At 45.3% G+C, this 21,116-nt stretch overlaps 1 protein-coding gene across 1 annotated transcript in view; it reads left to right on the top strand.

The window, feature by feature from the left end:
- ANKIB1 (ankyrin repeat and IBR domain containing 1) overlaps positions 1 to 21,116 on the top strand; it is a 182,070-nt gene that overhangs the window by 128,120 nt on the left and 32,834 nt on the right. The window contains exons 6-9 of the mRNA XM_065398591.1: positions 1,163 to 1,371; positions 4,163 to 4,251; positions 15,166 to 15,310; positions 16,915 to 17,081. Coding sequence (XP_065254663.1) covers positions 1,163 to 1,371; positions 4,163 to 4,251; positions 15,166 to 15,310; positions 16,915 to 17,081 — 610 coding nt within the window. The remainder of the gene's footprint in view (positions 1 to 1,162; positions 1,372 to 4,162; positions 4,252 to 15,165; positions 15,311 to 16,914; positions 17,082 to 21,116) is intronic.

Genomic DNA, 21,116 nt, shown 5'->3' with positions numbered 1-21,116 from the left:
AAGTTGATGGGGAATTGCTGTTGGGGCATTACGTCTACCCACAGCCTCTTACAGAGAATTAGTAGCAATGGATGAAATCCTGGTCCCCCTGGGTACATTTACACTGCAGTTAAATACCCACAGCTGGTCTGGGTCAGTTGACTTGGGTTTGCGGGGCTTGGGCTGCGGGATTGTAAAATTCCTGTATAACTGTTCAGGCTCAGGCTGGAACCCAACCTCATGAGGACCCCATGAGAGGACAGGGTCCTAGATCCCAGGCTCCAGCCCAAGCCCAAACGTCTACACAGCTATTTTTAGCCCCACAGCCCGAGCCAGCTGACCCAGGCCAGCCACAGCCATGCCATGGGTCTTTTATTCCAGTGTAGACATACCCTGAAGTCAACAAGAGTTTTCCCATTGACTTCAACAGGGCCAGAATTTCTCCAGTGTGTCAATCTACCCCAAGATGTTAACATTTGATAGCTGTAATAACTGACTTTGTAAGTGTCCTTAAGTAACTTCTTATACTTCTCCATAGCAGTAGCTCTAATCCCATGAGTAGTCTCACCAAAAATGATGGGACTACTTACTGTGCATGAGAGCTTTCAGGAATGGGGTCTGAATGGCTGTTCCACATTGTTTATGCTCCCAAAAATTCTTGGTGAAGTCGGTGAGAGTTTTGGGTGTGCAACGAATGCAGAATCAGACATAACATGAAGAAATTATCACTTGTAATAATTGCTTGTTTCATATATTGTCGTAATACCTATTGTGAACAGTTGTTTTGAAAGTTTCTTTCTTTTGCTTTTAACTCTTCACTTGAATCAATAAAAATGTGGTTCTTAAAAAAAAATAAAAAAATAGAATGGATCTAAACTGAATGGTCAACTTTTATCATATGAAAGTGAGAATAAGTTTTCCATTTAGTTTATGGTTGACATTAATAGAAGGGAGATACTAGCAGTGGTGTTAGCTGTAAATAATGTACATTGTATGTTATCCCAAAATATATACTGTAAAATGTAGTGTCCATTGCGGGCTGCGGTCGCCAGTATTTCAAAAGATATGTTCACCTCTAACTTTTATTAGTAAAATATAGATCTTTTTAATGAGGCAATCATAAAATGCAAACAAATCCATATCCTATAATAGCTAAATAATTTTCTTTATATATTTATTGAAGACTGGGACAGGGAGAAATTACTTGAAGCATGGATGTCTAATCCAGAGAACTGCTGCCAACGTTCAGGTGTTCAAATGCCAACTCCACCTCCAAGTGGGTATAATGCCTGGGACACACTCCCTTCACCACGAACTCCCCGCACCACTCGCTCTTCTGTGACCTCCCCTGATGAAATCAGCCTGTCACCAGGAGATATTGAGACAATTCTGGTATGATTTATTCTTAAGAAAGATTCCTTGCCTTTTACTTTGTGAATAGTTAGAGGCACAAAGTAATGTATTAAATATTATTTAAAAGTTATTCTGGTATATAATGCTTTGCAACTTGTGAGAAAATCTTCCATAATCATTGTGCAGTTAGTTTTTAAAGTATGTTTTTAGTTCCTTACAAATAGGACTGAAATTTAATTGGGAAATTGAACTGATTTCCCCCTCCTGTTTCTCTCCCCCCACCTTCTTCACACACCCCAACATAGTGCGAGAGAACTATTTTGTCATTTACCTTTGCAAAATAACCTTGGAAAGAACATGAGATCTTTCTTTCTTTCTTTCTTTCTTTCTTTCTTTCTTTCTTTCTTTCTTAAATGTAAGCAAACACTGAAGTGTGCGTAGAATCATAGAAATGTAGAGTTGGAAGGGAGCACAAGAGGTCGCCTGGTCCAGCCCCTTGTGCTGATTCATTTTAACAATTGGTTTTATAATGACACAAGTTGAGCATGTGGCTGGAACAAGGGACACTGTTTTCAGCTTGACTGCCACCATTATAATGTAGGACTTCTGATTTAACAAGCTAGGATCATACCAAGTGTGTGTAGCTCAGCATTTCTTTGGAGACTTTTTATCTAGATGTTCAGTTCCATGGTATCCATTTCCTTGAACATACTTAAATGCTTTGAATCTTCCCTTTTTATATTTTTCATTAGGAAACAAAGTTTTCTTTGTTTGCCTTTTAAATGTCAGCCTACTACTGTACTGTAAGATTATAAATAATTTTGTTGTGTGAGGGTTGCTCTAAGCAGTTTACAAGGCTATCACAAATTTCAGATATAAAAGCATCTTTCATTAAAATCAATAATGCTCTTTTGGAAGACAGAACTCTCTTTTTCTTAATCCACAGCTGTAACTTTATAAAATTTGTGCTCAGTGACCTATTTTTTAGGAGATGCATAGTTTTGTAACTGGGTTATCCCTGGGCATCATATCAAAGTAAAACTTTGCATATATACAGACAACCCTTCTCTAATTTTAAAATAGTACAAAAAAGGTACATGGCATTATAGTTTATCCTTTTTTATATCTGCTGCAATACTTTTCCTGGAATATAACTTCATGTGAAATGAAGTGACAAATGTATGTTATATTGTATATTTCCCTTTCTTAGTATTGGGGGCTTGTGATGGGAATGCAGGATCAGACCCACTATGAAATATGATGGTGGATGTAGTTTAATATCTGTGGTATTAGTTTTATATCTGGATTTAAATTGTGTGTGTATGTGTATATGTCTATGTGTGTATGTGTGTGTATATATATAGCTAGTTTACTTCCTGTTTTACAGTCTTCAATTGTTAAAATGGATCTTTTAGAAAACTAAAGAAACAAGTACGATTGTTAGAATTTCAGATTTTATGTAGAGATTTTTTTCTATTAAGATGTTTCTCACTTAAAATGCTCATCTATGCACAAAAAGACAAATCCTGGGCCTCATTAACATCCTTATGTGAGACAAACACAAAATTTATAAGCCTAGGGGCCAGACACAGCGGCTGCTTCCGAGAGCAGCGCGGAGCCAGGGCAGGCAGAGAGCCTGCCTTAGCCCCGCTGCGCCGCCGACTGGGAGCTGCCTGAGGTAAGCACCACCCAGCCAGAGCCTGCCCCCTGAACCGCCTCCCCCAGTCAGAACCCGCTCCCGTACCCTAACTTCCTCCCAGACCCTGCACCCACGCCCCAGCCCTAAGCCACCTTCCACACCTAAACACTCTCCCAGATCTCACATCCCGAACCCTCTCCTGCACCCTAACCCCCTACCCCAGCCTGGAGCCTCCTCCCGGAGCCTGCACGTCCTCCCACAGTGCTGGAGGGATCGAGCACTGAGACTGCTAACTTCCCCATTATCTTAGACTGTCCTTACAGGGGCCTGACAGCAAAGAGACGTGGCCTCCCTCTGAGATTGACAGCAAGGAAGGGCCACACACACCTACAGGGTGCATTCAGTCACACATGTATCTCTTTATGTGTTTGCAAGATCAGGGTCTTAACTTTCAATATTTTGTTTTTTTCTGATAGCACTTTTTATAAAATTCAAATAAGATATCCTACCACTAATAACATGGAAGGAAGGAAGGAAGGAAGGAAGGAAGGAGCCTTTATAATTTAGCTCATTATACATTTTGATCTAAAGATGCAAAGTACAAATTTTCAAATCAGTTTTACAAACCTCAACCTGATTTTTTTTATTCTTTTTTTTTTAGATCTAGTGATTAAAATCATAACTTTAAATCAATTATTTAAATTGCTCCACCCTGCCTTGGACCTGATCCTTTGCAGGGCAGAATACCTCCTCTGACATATGACTGACCTTATCTAACAAGCCCTGCTACTGCTATTGAAGTCAGTGGCAAAACTCTCATGGAGTTTACTGGTGCACTGTCGTCTTTATTGGGAGCTAAGAGTGCTCAACATCTTAAAGGCTGGAGGTGGTGGAGATCCCAGAAGGCAATAAAAAAAATTGTTGCACAGGTTCCTAAAATATTTACTAAATGTTTGTGGGGAGGTGTGTGGAAATGAAGACATGCACCTTTCCATTTTCAATTTTTTGAACATAAAGCAACACTTTCTCATCGATACATTCATAAAAGATTTTTCCCTACTTTGTACATGGCCTGTTTTCTTACAGTAGTTTGGTTTTATATTTTTATTATGTAATTCTCATGAGTTCTGCACATGGCACACAGGAGTTTGTTTTTCTTTCCTTCATCTGTATTTTTTTCTTTATCTACAGTGTGACATTTGTATGTGTAATATTTCTGTATTTGAAGACCCAGTGGATATGTCTTGTGGACATGAGTTTTGCAGATCATGCTGGGAGGCGTGAGTATATCCATTTAGCGCTTTTTTTAAAAAAATGATTAGACTTCCATTTTAAAGAGGGGGGGAAATACAACCAATAAATAGCCATTGTCAAATGTTGAGAGGTAGCTGTTCTGAACCATATGGAATACTTTCATATGTATTGTTCTTATTGGCCATTAACTGGCTGATGGGTACATAGTGATGGCTTTGGTCCTGATACAAGCTTAAGTGCATTGCCAAATAGGGATGGATTTAAGCATGTTATTTAGTGATTTGCTGAGTTGGGGCCTAACTGTCTGAGAACTGGTCTACACTTAAAAGTTTTACAAGTATAATTATTTTGGTTAGGAGTGTGACTTTTACTGAAATAGACTAGTAAAAGCCCAAGTGTGATGCAGTGATAGTGGTATAAAGATGACCTATACCACTATCACTGCATCCTCAGTAGGGAGGGTTGTACTGCTTTAATTATATTGGTAAATTTGAAGTGATGCAACTTGTCCAGTGTAGATAAAGCCTAATTCCAATTCATCCATTATTGTGGTATTTTGTAAGGAGCATTAAGCTCATCACAACCTTAAATATGAGTTACTGTTTAAAACGTGGATTTTAGAGCATGTAGAAAAAATAATTCATGTTCCTATTGTATTGTAAATTGGTGTGCTGTATCAAGCTCTGGTAGGGCTAGTGCTGCAAATCTGGAGTTATTTGAGCAAGGGGGTTTTGGAATACAGTGTCCTCTTCCCCCCACCCCCGAAGACCTTGTCAGTAAAATTGTTGAGTTTTTATTTCTTTTTCTCTCTTTTGCATACACATGGCTAAAACATGTTATTGACCCCAAACTAATATCATTGATCAGTTACAACTCAGCTAATGTCCAGCATCCACTATCACTTTGGGGAAGCAATATTTTTAAAGATAGTAGGGGTTATCATTAGCTCTACAAACTGCCTTTCACTTGGGTGATAGGGTACAGTCAGTAATTTGTGCATGTATAGCTGACATCAGGTCACTTGATAGCTCACACAACATGCTGGAGCTGTTGAACCCAAACAACACCCTGGTACTAAGAGTTCAAGTCCTACCCTTAGCAGACTTCTGAGATTACTCTCTGCCTGCATTCTGCTTGTGGTTAGGAGCTGCAAAGGGGGTCCTTATGGAAGTTTGGCCCTGAGGTTTCTGTTTAAGAGCTGATAATTCAAATTGCTTCAAAATTCACATGCATATTCCGACTCTTTTGAAAAATTCTGTACCTCATCAAGGCCAGGATAGCTTTAGTGGTGCAAGTCTGGTTTCATTTGGGCAAGGGGTTTCATCATATACAGCCCATCCAAAAGCTGTATACAAAACCAGTATTAGTTCTGGTTATAGAGAGTTTTTGCATCTGCTCAAGCTTCCTCAGGAACTCCTTTGTGAGGGACAATCACTGAGCAATGATAGTTACATGGTGTCTTGAGGAAACAAGCACTGCACCTTGACCATGGACCATCAGTTTGTTTGCCCTCCTAGGGAGACTTTTGTGTACTGTGCACACTTAGTGTTACCAACTTGCCATTTGTTTGGTGTCCAGGACTCAGCGGGGCCTCTTTTTGGAAGTGTGAGTGGTATGTGCAATTTTGAAGATGGTTAGCACCCCACAAGTCTCCCTCAATGCCATCTGCCCAAATCCCACTCTAGGACAGTTAGGCAGGCAAAACTGTGTCTAGGATATGAGGCCCGGTATGATGTTATGAGGCTCAATTGATGCGAGAGACTAGATGTCACATATAAAATGGTATCGGAGAGGCTGGCACAAGAGTCGCAGCCAGGATGGATCAATTCTGAGCTGGGAGGGGCTCATTGAGCTCCTTTAAGGTACTCCCAGAGGTGAAAGTTAGCTGGTACGCTCTGGTACGGTGTACCGGCAAGAGTCGGTGCGCCATACCGGGGCGGCCCGGCTTCCCCAGGCGACAATTTAAAGGGCCTGGGGCTCCCAGCAGTGGCTGGAGCCCCAGGCCCTTTAAATTGCTGCCAGAGCCCCTCTGCTGGAGCCCTGGAGTAGCGGCGGGGCTCCGGGCGTTATTTAAAGGGCCGGGGCTCCCGCTGCCTCTACTGCCCTGGGCCCTTTAAATAGCCCCCAAAACCCTGCTGCCGGAGCCCTGGGGTAGCAGCGGCAGCTGGGGACTCTGGCAGCAGTTTAAAGGGCCCGGGGCTGTAGCAGCGGTCAAGCCCTGGGCCCTTTAAACTGCTGCCAGAGCCCCCAGCTGCCGCTGCTACCCCGGCAGGGGAGGGGGAGGGCACTTACCGGTACAGGATGGGCCGGAGCTGGCTCTGACCCCCTCATCCCCGCTCCATCTGCCTGAGGCCCCGCCCCTTCCGGGGGCCAGAGCCGGCCCCAACCCAGCACCGTACTGGTAAGTCCCTGTTTCTACTTTCACCCCTGGGTACTCCTAGGCCTGGCAGACAATATCTATACTGGGAGCTGGGAATAGGCATGCTCTGTGCATGCCCGAGGCACATATAGCTGAGGGTATGTCTACACTACGAAATTAGGTCGAATTAATAGAAGCCAGTTTTATAGAAATCGGTTGTATACAGCCGATTGTGTGTGTCCCCACATAAAATGCTCTAAGTGCTCTAGTCGGCGGACCGCGTCCACAGTACCGAGGCTAGCGTCGACTTCCGGAGCATTGCACTATGGGTAGCTATCCCACAGTTCCCGCAGTCTCCGCCGCCCATTGGAATTCTGGGTTGAGATCCCAATGCCCGAATGATGCAAAACAGTGTCGCGGGGGGTTCTGGGTACATGTCGTCAGGCCCCTCCCCCTCCGTCAGAGCAACGGCAGACAATAGATTCGCGCCTTTTTACCTGGGTTACCTGTGCACACAACATACCACGGCAAGCATGGAGCCCGCTCAGCTCAGCTCACCGTCACCATATGTCATCTGGGTGCTGGCAGACGTGGGACTGCATTGCTTCACAGCAGCAGCAGCTAACTGCCTTTTGGCGGTAGACGGTGCAGCATGACTGGTAGCCTTCATCGGCGATCTGGGTGCTGGCAGCCGTAGGGCTGCATTGCACCAGCCCTTGCCTTTTGCCTTTTGGCAGTAGATGGTTTATTACGACTGGTAACCGTCCTCGTCGTACAGCAGTGGCTGTCGATCATGGGCACCTGGGCAGACATGTTCAGTCCAGCAGTGGCTGGAACTCCGTATGTCCCCCAGTCCCCCATCCCCCCAGTCATATTCTGCTGCCTTCACAATGATGATGATGGCTATCAGTCGTAGTATGCCATTTTCTGCCAAGCGCTCTGTTGGATCATCGCACATTAGCAGAGTCTTCCCTGAGCAGCAGATCGTGCAATAGGCCTGAAGGCTACTGCCAAGCGCCCAGTATTTGCTGCCAAGCACCCAGAAGATGCCAAGGGCTATCAGTCATGCTGCACCGTCGTCTTAAGATGTAAAAAATAGATTTGTTCTGTATTCATTTGCTTCCCCCCTCCCTCCGTCAAATCAACGGCCTGCTAAACCCAGGCTTTTGAGTTCAATCTTTGGGGGGGCCATTCTGTGTGACAGTTGTTTGTGTTTCTCCCTGATGCACAGCCACCTTTGTTGATTTTAATTCCCTGTACCTGTACGCCATGTCGTCACTCGCCCCTCCTTCCCTCCCTCCCTCCCTCCCTTCCCTGGTCCGTCAGATACTAGTTTCGCGCCTTTTTTCAGACCAGACGCCATAGCTAGCACTGGGATCATGGAGCCCACTCAGATCACCGCGGCAATTATGAGCACTATGAACACCACGCGCATTGTCCTGGAGTATATGCAGAGCCAGGACATGCCAAAGCAAAACCAGGACCAGCCGAGGAGGCGATTGCAGCGCAGCGATGAGAGTGATGAGGAAATTGACATGGACATAGGCCTCTCACCAGGCACAGGCCCCAGCAATGTGGAAATCATGGTGTTACTGGGGCAGGTTCATGCCGTGGAACACCGATTCTGGGCCCGGGAAACAAGCACAGACTGGTGGGACCGCATCGTGCTGCAGGTGTGGGACGATTCCCAGTGGCTGCGAAACTTTCGCATGCGTAAGGGCACTTTCATGGAACTCTGTGACTTGCTTTCCCCTGCCCTGAAGCGCCAGAATACCAGGATGAGAGCAGCCCTCACAGTTGAGAAGCGAGTGGCGATAGCCCTGTGGAAGCTTGCAACGCCAGACAGCTACCGGTCGGTCGGGAATCAATTTGGAGTGGGCAAATCTACTGTGGGGGCTGCTGTGATCCAAGTTGCCAGGGCAATGAAAGACCTGGTGATATCAAGGGTAGTGACTCTGGGAAACGTGCAGGCCATAGTGGATGGCTTTGCTGCAGTGGGATTCCCAAACTGTGGTGGGGCGATAGACGGAACCCATATCCCTATCTTGGCACCGGAGCACCAAGCCACCGAGTACATAAACCGCAAGGGGTACTTTTCAATGCTGCTGCAAGCCCTGGTGGATCACAAGGGACGTTTCACCAACATCAACGTGGGCTGCCTGGGAAGGGTACATGATGCTCGCGTCTTCAGACACTCTGCTCTGTTTCGAAAGCTGGAGGAAGGAACTTTCTTCCCGGACCAGAAAATAACCATTGGGGATGTTGAAATGCCTATCGTGATCCTTGGGGACCCAGCCTACCCCTTAATGCCATGGCTCATGAAGCCATACACAGGCAGCCTGGACAGGAGTCAGGACCTGTTCAACTACAGGCTGAGCAAGTGCCGAATGGTGGTGGAATGTGCATTTGGGCATTTAAAAGCGCGCTGGCGCAGCTTACTGACTCGCTCAGACCTTAGCGAAAATAATATCCCCATTGTTATTGCTGCTTGCTGTGCGCTCCACAATATCTGTGAGAGTAAGGGGGAGACATTTATGGCGGGGTGGGAGGTTGAGGCAAATCGCCTGGCCGCTGATTACACGCAGCCAGACACCAGGGCGGTTAGAGGAGCACAGCAGGGCGGGGTGCGCATCAGAGAAGCTTTGAAAACGAGTTTTGTGACTGGCCAGGCTACGGTCTGAAACTTCTGTTTGTTTCTCCTTGATGAACCCTCCGCCCCTCCCCCCCCCACCCGGTTAACTCTACTTCCCTGTAAACCAACCACCCCACCCTCCCCTACCCTTCCCCCTTCGAGCACCACTTGCAGAGGCAATAAAGTCATTGTTACTTCACATTCATGCATTCTTTATTAATTCATCACACAACTAGGGGGATAATTGCAAAGGTAGCCCGGGATGGGTGGGGGAGGAGGGAAGGAAAAGGACACACTGCAGTTTAAAACTTTAACTCTTATTGAAGGCCAGCCTTCTGATGCTAGGGCAGTCATCTGGGGTGGAGTGACTGGGTGGCCGGAGGCCCCCCCACCGTGTTCTTGGGCGTCTGGGTGAGGAGGCTATGGAACTTGGGGAGGAGGGCTGTTGGTTACACAGGGGCTGTAGCGGCGGTCTCTGCTCCTGCTGCCTTTCCTGCAGCTCAACCATACGCTGGAGCATATCAGTTTGATGCTCCAGCAGCCGGAGCATCGACTCTTGCCTTCTGTCTGCAAGCTGACGCCACCTATCATCTTCAGCCCGCAACTTGCTCTGTTCATCCCGCGATTCAGCACGCCACCTCTCCTCTCGTTCATATTGGGCTTTTCTATAATCAGTCATTGACTGCCTCCACGCATTCTGCTGTGCTCTGTCAGCGTGGGAGGACATCTGTAGTTCTGTAAACATGTCATCACGTGTCCTTCGCTTTCTCTTTCTAATCTTCACTAGCCTCTGTGAAGGAGAAACATTTGCAGCTGGTGGAGGAGAAGGGAGAGGTGGTTAAAAAAGACACATTTTAGAGAACAATGGGTACACTCTTTCACGTTAAATTTTGCTGTTCACATTACACCGCACATGTGCTTTCGTTACAAGGTCGCATTTTTCCTCTTATATTGAGGGCCTGCCGGTTTGGTGTGAGAGATCACTCACGCAGTGCCAGGCCACAGATTTCAGCTTGCAGGCAGCCATGGTAAGACACAGTCTTTTGGCTTTTTTAACCTTCTTAACATGTGGGAATGGTTTAAAACAGTAGTGCTCTCATTTCCCATACCAAGCACCCGTTGGGTTGGCCATTTAAAATGGGTTTGCAATGTAAAAGGAGGGGCTGCGGTTTCAGGGTTAACATGCAGCACAAACCCAACTAATTCCCCTCCCCCACACCCAATTCTCTGGGATAATCACTTCACCCCTCCCCCCACCGCGTGGCTAACAGCGGGGAATATTTCTGTTCAGCAGAGCAGGAACGGGCACCTCTGAATGTCCCCTTAATAAAATTGCCCCATTTCAACCAGGTGAACGTGAATATCATCACTCTCCTGAGGATAACAAAGAGCGATCAGGAATGGATGTTGTCTGCATGCCAGCAAACACCGGGACCATACGCTGCCATGCTTTGTTATGCAATGATTCCAGACTACGTGCTACTGGCCTGGCGTGGTAAAGTGTCCTACCATGGCGGATGGGATAAGGCAGCCCTCCCCAGAAACCTTTTGCAAAGGCTTTGGGAGTACATGAAGGAGAGCTTTCTGGAGATGTCCCTGGAGGATTTCCGCTCCATCCCCATACACGTTAACAGACTTTTCCAGTAGCTGTACTGGCCGCGATTGCCAGGGCAAATTAATCATTAATCATTAAACACGCTTGCTTTTAAACCATGTGTAATATTTACAAAGGTACACTCACCAGAGGTCCCCTGTGTGCCCTCAGGGTCTTCGGTGAGTTCGGGGGTTACTGGTTCCAGGTCCAGGGTGACAAACATATCCTGGCTGTTGGGGAAACCGGTTTCTCCGCTTCCTTGCGGCTGTGAGCTATCTACATTTCCTCCATTCTCCTCTTCCGAACCCTCTTCCCTGTGTGTTTCTCCAGTGAGGGAGTCATAGCACACGGTTGGGGTAGTGGTGGCTGCACCCCCTAGAATGGCATGCAGCTCCTCGTAGAAGCGGCATGTTTGCGGCTCAGCCCCGGACCTTCCGTTTGCTTTTCTGGCTTTGTGGTAGGCTTGCCTTAGCTCCTTAATTTTCACGCGGCACTGCTGTGCGTCCCTGTTATGGCCTCTTTCCTTCATGGCCTTGGAGACCTTTTCTAATATTTTGCCATTTCGTTTACTGCTTCGGAGTTCGGCCAGCACTGATTCATCTCCCCATATGGCGAGCAGATCCCGTACCTCCCGTTCTGGCCATGCTGGAGCTCTTTTGCGATCCTGGGACTCCATCACGGTTACCTGTGCTGATGAGCTCTGCATGGTCACCTGTGCTCTCCACGCTGAGCAAACAGGAAATGAAATTCAAACGTTCGTGGGGCTTTTCCCGTCTACCTGGCCAGTGCATCTGAGTTGAGAGTGCTGTCCAGAGCGGTCACAATGAAGCACTGTGGGATAGCTCCCGGAGGCCAATAACGTCGAATTCCGTCCACACTACCCCAATTCCGACCCGCTAAGGCCGATTTTATCGCTAATCCCCTCGTCGGAGGTGGAGTAAAGAAACCGGTTTAAAGGGCCCTTTAAGTCGAAAGAAAGGGCTTCGTCGTGTGAACGTGTCCAGGCTTAATTCGATTTAACGCGGCTAAAGTCGACCTAAACTCGTAGTGTAGACCAGGCCTGAGATTGGCAGGAAAGAACTCCCAAAAAGTTGAATGGGGAAGTTCACACATCTCAGACCTATCGTTGAATGCTCTGTTCATCTCCAGGAGGTGTTCTCATTCATTTTAGACATCCTATTAAGATGAATGGGCCACTTCACACCTCTGTGAGCCTCCAGAGCTGCAGACAGGTTGTGCAGAGCTCCTTTCCACTATGCTCGGGACCTTGGGACTCTCCTCCTCTCCCCGTTGCTGCCCCCTGCTGGAAGAAGTGTTCCTTGCAGCCCTTCCGCCAGCACTTTGTCTCCTTCCATGGCCCCTCCAGCCCTACTGGTGTTACCCAGGGTTCTTTCACCCCAAAGCTCTTGATATCTTTACTCTGTGCAAGGTGGTGTCAGGAAATAAATCAAAGGAGACACGCTCTTCAACCAATAGATGGCTGGCACAAACAGGATAACACAAGAGTGCTCTCACGTAAAGCTATACTTTACTTAGTCTCAAGCACTTGCACACATCCGCAACAGGTTAGTAAAACACCCCCAACCCTCAGTAATTACCGAAGTTGGGTGTGGCTCTCAAGTGGCACAGCATCAGTCTTCCGATAGCCAATCTTCCATCTGCCGGTGGGACTGCAAAATGTGTCCAGAGGGAGAGTCCCTGAAGACTCCAACTACCCCAAACTTTCTTCCCTTATTTATTCATTAGTATTACAATAACACATCACTCAAAACTTGTTAAGCAAGCAATTTCAGAGGTTAAGCAAGAGGTTTCCTTCTGATCATCAATTAGCCAGATGTGTTTTTTCAGAATTTGCACGCCTTGAGGCCCTGAAAGACACATCCCTGAGGGCACATATAGACAAGCTTCCTGTTTTCCTAAAATGCATATCTCAGCAATTTCAACAGAGATCTCGTCAGGAAGGACATGGAGTCAAGCTGCCCTTTCTGTGACACTCCCCCCTCCCTTCCGCAACTTGATCATGCTAAGGCTGCATAGGCCCACTTACGACCTGCTAGCTTGGCTACTTTTAGCAATAGTGCTTCGGGCATTTTACTGGTCTGCTGCGATCCCCGTACACTGGGGATGTGGCAGTGTCAGAACAAGTGCAGAGCTGGTAACTAATGTGGTGATAGTGAGGGGGACATGATTGAAGCGTACCTGTAGAGTGGCATGAGAGGGATTCCTAGGCACACTTCGTCACCACTTAGGGTATGTCTACTCTATAGTAAAAGACCAGCAGCTGGTCTGCGTCAGCTGACTCGGGCTCACAGGACTTGGGCTGTAGGGCTATAAAAGTACAGTGTAGACACTTAGGCTGGAGCCTGTGCACTGAGACCCCATGAGGGAGGAGGGGGGGGTCTCAGAGTGGCTACACTGCATTTTTATAGCCCCACGGCCTGAGCCCCATGAACCCGAGTCTTGTATCACAGTATAGATGGTAGCCTAAGTGGTGAAAGTGTGCCCAGGAAGCCCCCTTCTGCCGACCTACTGGTGCCTTTCAAAAAGGAGGGGGAAATTTACAGACAAAAAATACCTAGTTGACACACAGTTATGGTTGCCTAGCACTGCCTCATATCCTTTCAGAATCTGGAGAGTAGCTAAACCTAAATTTTTGAACACCAGAAATAAAGAGCTATATTAAGACAAACTTAAACCTCTGAAAACGGGTAATGTCTCCCACACAACATTTACTCACCCTACTTTGAGTGATACCCCAACCGGCTAGGAATCATAGGCCTGCATCCTTCGTGAGCATGTGGAGGACAGTGGGGAAAGTCCACAACAATAGCGGGGGTGGGGGAGATATTTAGGCCTTCTCCTCGCTAGGAAAAGGATAAACTTTGCAAATGTGAGATAGTAAGCCCAAGCTATACTTGACCACTTTGCTGACTCCAGACAAACTCCCAAAACCTTGGTAAATATTTATCTTTGTCCTAAGGATTCCGTCATCACCTTTTGGTTGCCACTGACTGAGCCTTGTGGTGCACTGTGATGTGTGTCAACAGGCTGCATAAAAGCTTCATGGCGATTTGCGAATGCCAGTGCAGGTGTAGAGTTTTGATGGGCACTGAGAATATGCTACTCCTGGGGGGATTCTGCACCACTGCGCAATGCAGAATTTGAGCAGAATTTCCTTTTTCCCTTGCAGAAATGGGCTGCAGAGCTGCAGGCCACCACTAGGGGCTGCTGGACCCAGCAAACCCCAGCATCCCAACTCACAAATAAAAAACACTGCCAGGGAGAAGGGGAGGGGGAAGGAGTTGGAGGGTTCCCAGCTGCTGCAGTTCCTGGCGTGACCTGAAGGAAGGAGGCAGCATGCAGGAAACTCCATACAAGTCCAGGACCCAGTTTCTCCCTCTGGATCCCTGGGCTCTGGAGGGTAGGGGGGGTGAGTGTCTGTGCTAGGGGGGCCTGCAGCTGGGCTCGAGGGGGGGGAGAAGGGGTGTGGATGTCTGGGCTGGGGCGCACCCCATGGCTTGGCTCTGGGGGAGGGGGCGTGTGGGTTTCTGGGCGGGGGACACCCCGGGGCAGGGCTCTGAGGAGAGGGCTTGTGAGTGTCTGGCCCCCCAGCTGGGCTCTGGGGTGGGGGCAGGGCAGAGAAACAGGAACTGGGTTGACATAGGGGTTTCTTTAACTTTCTACTCCTGGGGGAACATTTTGTGTGTGTGTATGTCTGTATTGTTACAGGAGGATCTGAAGTATAGACATAGCCTAAGTTACAACAGGCTTAAATAATCTTAAATTTGACTATCTTTTTATGATCTCACAAGTAGAGTCTCATTTCAAGTAGCTGATGGGAACAAGTAGCCATTCCAAAGACTTATAGTTGATTTAGTCTAGCTAACTGTCAATTTGTTCAGATCAAGCTCTTACGTGTTTCAAACTGTATTTTGACAAGAACAAGGATTGCTATTTATTGTAAAAACTAATTACTTGTCAGACTAATTAGTGCATACATTAAGTACTGCTATATACATCTTTTGGGGACTTAAGAAATTTTGCTCAGTTTTATTAAATATTGTACAGAGGGCCCTTGTCAATGGGAGACAGGTATTCACCCATATATTCAAGTACTTTTTTCAGTTGTTCACTTGTGGACTCTTCTTTTTTTTTTCCTTCACCAAATGCCTCCTCAAATCTGAGGTACTTGTTGAGTGTAAAAAACAAGGGACAATTCATATTTCTTGGTTTAAAAAGAGATGTAAATGAAAGTGTATATTTTATTAAGTTAGTATAAAGACAATGAATTTTCATCAATTTCTTGACTTATTTATTTTTTTATTATCAAATTCTGACTGACACAATTCTGGCAGGTTTTTGAATCTGAAAATTCAGGAGGGTGAGGCTCACAACATTTTTTGCCCAGCGTATGATTGCTTCCAGCTTGTTCCTGTAGAGATAATAGAAAGCGTGGTTTCCAGGGAGATGGACAAAAGATACCTACTGTTTGACATTAAGGTAAACTGTCAAGCTGTTCGTGTGTGTCTGACTTTCTTATTCCAATTACAGTGCAACTTCTGTGTGAAATATGACTGCACCTTTTCTAAGTAGAGTTTAATAAATTAATACTGTAGATCTGAACTCTATGTAGTTTACATACAGTTGTAATGGCATGCTGTTGAGGATATTTTTTAAAAAGGAATAATTATATTTCTTCCTCAAGCACAGAAAATATGCTTCCGTGCTGGGCAATTTAATAATCTTTCTCGGTATTTGTAAATTAATGTCCAGAACAGGCAACACCTAGATTTTAAACTGCCAAGAATATTTTGTTGGCGTATCATAAAAAAATGTTTTTAAATTAGTTTCTGGAAGAATGTTTTGATAAATGAGTTACTATTTCCATTCAGGGTTTCTGGGAAATTTCTACTGAACCTGAGTACAGTACCTGCTATTCACATCACTAGAGTTTTGCTCTAGCCCATACTTTCAGAAGATTCCTATATAACCCAGACAGGAAAAGAAGTTGGAAAATCTTGATTTGGTTAATACTTGATTTTATTTTCTCCAATGCTACAGAATGTATCTTTAAAAAGTAACCTTTTAATTAACTATGCAGGTTATTGGCCTGTAGTGTGGATCCTTGAAATAACTTGTTAAATTATTCCCTGGGTGGGGAGGGGAGAGACATGTTTAGTACAAGGACTTACTTAGATATGTTACAAGTCACTTTGGCATGAGGTCATAAAATGTTATATATCAAAGTGGGAAACTGATACCCAGATTTGATCCAGTGTCCTTCATAGCCTCACCTTCTGAGTGACATGCAAGTCAGTACAATTTTGAAGGGGAGCAGCCAGAGGTTCCTTTTCTTCCACATAATTTATTTTAGATAATTAATAAAAGGGAAAACACTCTACACTGACAGAAAAAAAATTAGGCAAATTTCTGAGTTCTTTATTCTGGTTCTTAAAAGTTTATTGCAGTTGATTATATTGAGATTGGTGATAGAGAACATAGGTTTTATTTCTTAATCAGCAGTACAGTTATGCACTGTAAAATTTCAAAGTTTATGTATTAAATACATCTGTAAAAATAATGGATTATTTGCAGTAAGGGATTGTCTACATGGCAAATTATTCCAAAATAGCAATTCCTGATTAACTCCATGGGTGAACACGCTTACATTTGGAATAAGGTACTCTTATTCCAGAATAAATGTGTCCATATGTTGAGATAATCAGGAACAGTTATTCCATTTTAAATTTACACCCTATCTTTTTCTGAATTAACTTTTATGTGTGGCCAAACCCTAAATCTTTTCACAAAAGAAGAGACTTGTACACATTAAGCATTTTGCATGAGTGTAGATGTTCAGGTCTTAGTGTGAATCTTAAGTATTGCTATAGGGAAGAAATACAATTTTTGAGCTAATGATTAAATAATTCTCTATTTATAACTATTTTTAAAATACCATACCGGTTTAATTACAAGACTATCTTATGCTCTTTGGCTTTGCTCCTTCAGAGGCAAATTGTGATCAAAGGTTACAGTTCATATCAGTGATGAGGATCTATTCCCAAATGTTAAGTAATTTTCTTCTCCTTTTTTCTTCTTTTCAGGCCTTTGTTGAAAATAATCCTGCTATTAAATGGTGTCCTATACGAGCCTGTGAAAGAGCAGTCAAGCTAACAAGACAAGGGTCAAATACAACTGGTTCAGACACACTTAACTTCCCATTGCTAAGAGCCCCTGCCGTGGATTGTGGAAAAGGGCATCTCTTCTGCTGGTTTGTATTAGAAATTTGTACATAACTATATAAAACTATCACAGCTGCTGCCAATCTAAAGGTCAAGAGAAATCTCCAGCCAGCTGCCATGCTGCAGAAGCCTACAGGAAACTCTGTAGGTTGTTGATACAGTAAATTATTGATGTATAGTTTGACATGAATATATTTTCATACATACTTGGGCTGAATATTAATGTGTGTAAAGTATGGGCCTAATTATCCAGTCCTCCTTTTCTGCAGTAGGCATAACACCAAAAGTAAGAAGGATTCCACTGTGTATCCTTTAGGGCAGCAAAGGGTATAACATTGTCTACTTCAAGATATTAATAGCTGTGCTGGACACAAAACAGCTGCATGGAGCTCTAGGCTTTTCAGTTTTATTTTCATGGTAGAGAAACTTTTGTGCCTGTTTTAGAGGTTTGCAGTATAATCAGAATAGATGTTGACATGTTCACAATTATATTCCAGAAATCCACTAGGTCATGCTTTTTTAGAATCCTGGGGTTTTATTTAATCTGAGGGATTCACATACCGTACTATGTATGGCTCTCAGTAAGGCTAATTCTTAAGTGATTTTGTGGAGGAGGCTTTTCATGTGAAATTTGCTAGGACACAATTACTCAACTATACAGTCCAGTTTCTCTTCAAAATTCTTATCAATGCCCAGAATATATAAATTATTAAGAACATACACACACATTAGTGTAGACCAGGGAGATGGAGGAAGAATTGTTTTTTATACTTGCAGTTAGTTTAAGATTTGGCATATGTTTTGCTAGGATTTGTGAGTTATCAAGGTTCAGGGAGGAGGAATTTTTGAGTTCCAAAGTTCAAAAAGGTTTTGGTAAGTGGAATCCTTCTTACTTTTGGTGTTATGCCTACTGCAGAAAAGGAGGAATGGATAATTTGGCCCATACTCTACACACACTAATATTTAACCCATGTATGTATGAAAATATATAATATAAGTTTCCCTGTTCAAAATTCTTATCAATGCCCAGAATATATAAATTATTAAGAACATAAAAACAACCATATTGGGTCAGTCCAATGGTCCATCTAGCCCAATATCCTGTCTTCTGACAGTGGCCAATTCCCAGATGCTTTAGAGTGAATGAACAGAACAGGGCAATTATCGAGTGATCCATCCGCTGTCATTCAGTCCCAGCATCTGGCAGCCAATGGCTTATGAACATCCAGAGCATGGGATTGCATCCATGACCATCTTGGCTAATAGCCATTGGTGGACCTATCCTCCATGAACATATCAATTTTTTTTTTTTAACCCAGTTATCCTTTTGCCTTCACAACATCCTCTGGCAACAAGTTCAATAGGTTGACTGTGCGTTGTGTAAAGAAGTACTCCTTACGTTTGTTTTAAACTGCTGCGTATTAATTTCAGTGGGTGGCCCCTAGTTCTTGTGTTACGTGAAGGGGTAAATAACACTTCCTCACTCACTTTCTCCACACCATTCATGATTTCATAGACCTCTATCGTATTCCCCCTTAGTCGTCTCTTTTCCAAGCTGTTCCATACCCCTAATCATTTTTGTTGCCCTTCTCTGTAACTTTTCTAATTCTAATATATCTTTGAGATGTGGTGACCAGAACTGCATGCCATATTCAAAGTGTAGGCATATCAAGACTTTATATAGTGTCATTAAGATATTTACTATCTTATTATCTATCCCTTTCCTAATGGTTCCTAACGTTGTTAGCTTTTTTGACTGCCTCTGCACATTGAGTGGATGTTTTCAGAGAACTGTCCACAATGACTCTGTAGCAGAGCACTGACTCACCACCGTGGCGCCTACTGCTGGCCATCCTGGGAATTAGCTTTCTCAGCCCTGGAGCCCTCTATAGTCCGATATCTCGCCCTCGGTTATCTGCCCCTCTGCAGTCCCTTTATCTCCACCATGTGTAGGCCCTATGTCCCTCCTGGACCACGGTGCCCCTTACCTTGGGGTGCTGCACCTCACCCAGGGAACCCCACTCGCTTGAGCCCACCTTGCCTCAGTGACCCACTGCCAGTCCTCATCTAGCTCCTTTATTCAGGGGCAAACTGCAGTTTGCAATGGCCACTCATCATTGGCTAGAGGGTTGGACCTGCTGCCTTTCCCTGCAGCCCCAGTATCTCCTTAGGCCTTCCTGTCACGCCTCAGCCTAGGAGGGTGCCAGGCCTGAGCTCTCCAGCACTGCTCTGTTGAAGGTACCCCGTGCTCCCGGGCAGCCCACTCCTTCCCACCCCAAGGCTGGAGTGAGACTGCCTGCCTTCTAGCTCAGAGCCCTTTTTATACTAGCCCTCTTGGGCCCGGATTGGCTGCTACCAGCCCTCCCCCTGATTGGCTCTTCGGGGCAGCCCTTTCCCAGAGCTGGTTTTAACCCCTTTCTGACTGGAGCGGGGTGACTGCCCCGCTGCAGACTCCAATATCTCTTTCTTGAGTGGTAACAGCTAATTTGGACCCCATCATTTTATACGTATAGTTGGGATTATGTTTTCCAATGTGCATTACTTTGCACTTATTAACATTGGCTTTCATCTGTCATTTTGTTGCCCAGTCACCCAGTTTCGTGAGATCCCTTTGTAACTCTTCACAATCTGCTCTGGATTTAACTATCTTGAGTAATTTTATATCATGTGCAAACTTTACCACCTCACTGTTTACCCCTTTTTCCAGAGCATTTATGAATATGTTGAACAGCATTGGTCCCAGTACATATCCCTGGGGGACCCCACTATTTACTTCTCTCCACTTTGAAAACTGACCATTTATTCCTACTCTTTGTTTCCTGTCTTTTAACCAGTTACTGATCCATGAGAGGACCTTTCCTCTTATCCCATGACTGCTTAGTTTGCTTAAGAGCCTTTGGTGAAACACCTTGCCAAAAGCTTTCTGAAAGTCTAAGTACACTGTATCCACTGGATCACCCTTGTCCACATGCTTGTTAACCCCCTCAAAGAATTCTAGAAGATTGGTGAAGCATGAGTTCCCTTTATAAAAGCCATGTTGACACTTCCTCAACAAATCGTGTTCATTTATGTGTCTGATAATTCTCTTCGTTACTATATCGTTTCAACCAATTTACCTAGTACTGATGTTAGGCACTGTAATTGCCAGGATCGCCGGTGGAGCCTTTTTCAAGAATTGTTGTTACATTACCATTAATAGTTAGTAGTTCTTCCAAGTGCTTGCTCATGGTGATGCGATTCTAGGTGTGCCTGCGCCCCCAGAAGATTTTTGCCTTAGCAGTATCTGTAGGGTCAGCAGTGGTGCCCCCTTGAGTGCCACGCTCATGCACCGGTATATAAGGCGCTGCTGACCCTACGCCCTCTCTGTTCGTTCTTACTGCCCATGGTGGTTAGTCTGAGCGCCTTCACTTGCGTTGCAAGGGCTAGCAGTTTCCGTCTACTGTCTTTGAGCCTTAGGGCTTTGTAAATAGTTCTGTTCATAGTAGTTAGTGTTAAGTAGTTGTTAAGTGTAGTTAATAGTTAGCAGTTAGGGTCCCAGCAGGGACTTTGTCCCAGGCAGGACATGCCCTGGTCTCCCGGGTTTAAGCCCTGCACGGACTGCAACAGGCCTATGCCTGTAGGTGACCCCCATAGCAGCTGCCTCAAATACTTAGGAGAGTCACAAGTTAGAGACAAGTGCCGAATTTGTAAGAACTTCCAGCCCCGCACACAGAAGAAGGGATATTCGGCTACAGGCTCTCCTCATGGAGTCCACCCTGTGTCTGGCCTCTGTGCAGCCCCACCAGGACTCGCCAAATATCTTGGCCTCGGTGCGCAGTGCGCCCCCGGCACCAAGCTCCGCCCGTCATTGTTCCCTGTCACCAGTGCCCAAAAAGAAGACTAAAACCCCAGCACCAAGCAAAAAGGGCCCAGGGCCATTGGGCAAAGGACCCACTTAGGGATCCCTGGCCACTCCAGAGCCGCATGCTCGCACCTCCCCAACAGTACGGACTCCAGGGAGCGGCATGGGACCAAAAGCCCTGGTGGCACTGACGCCTTCATAGTCTCCCTTGGCACCGAGAGAA

This window comes from Emys orbicularis, chromosome 2 (genome assembly GCF_028017835.1).
Source record: "Emys orbicularis isolate rEmyOrb1 chromosome 2, rEmyOrb1.hap1, whole genome shotgun sequence".
NCBI lineage: Eukaryota > Metazoa > Chordata > Testudines > Emydidae > Emys > Emys orbicularis.
This window is presented reverse-complemented; position numbering and strand designations above follow the sequence as displayed.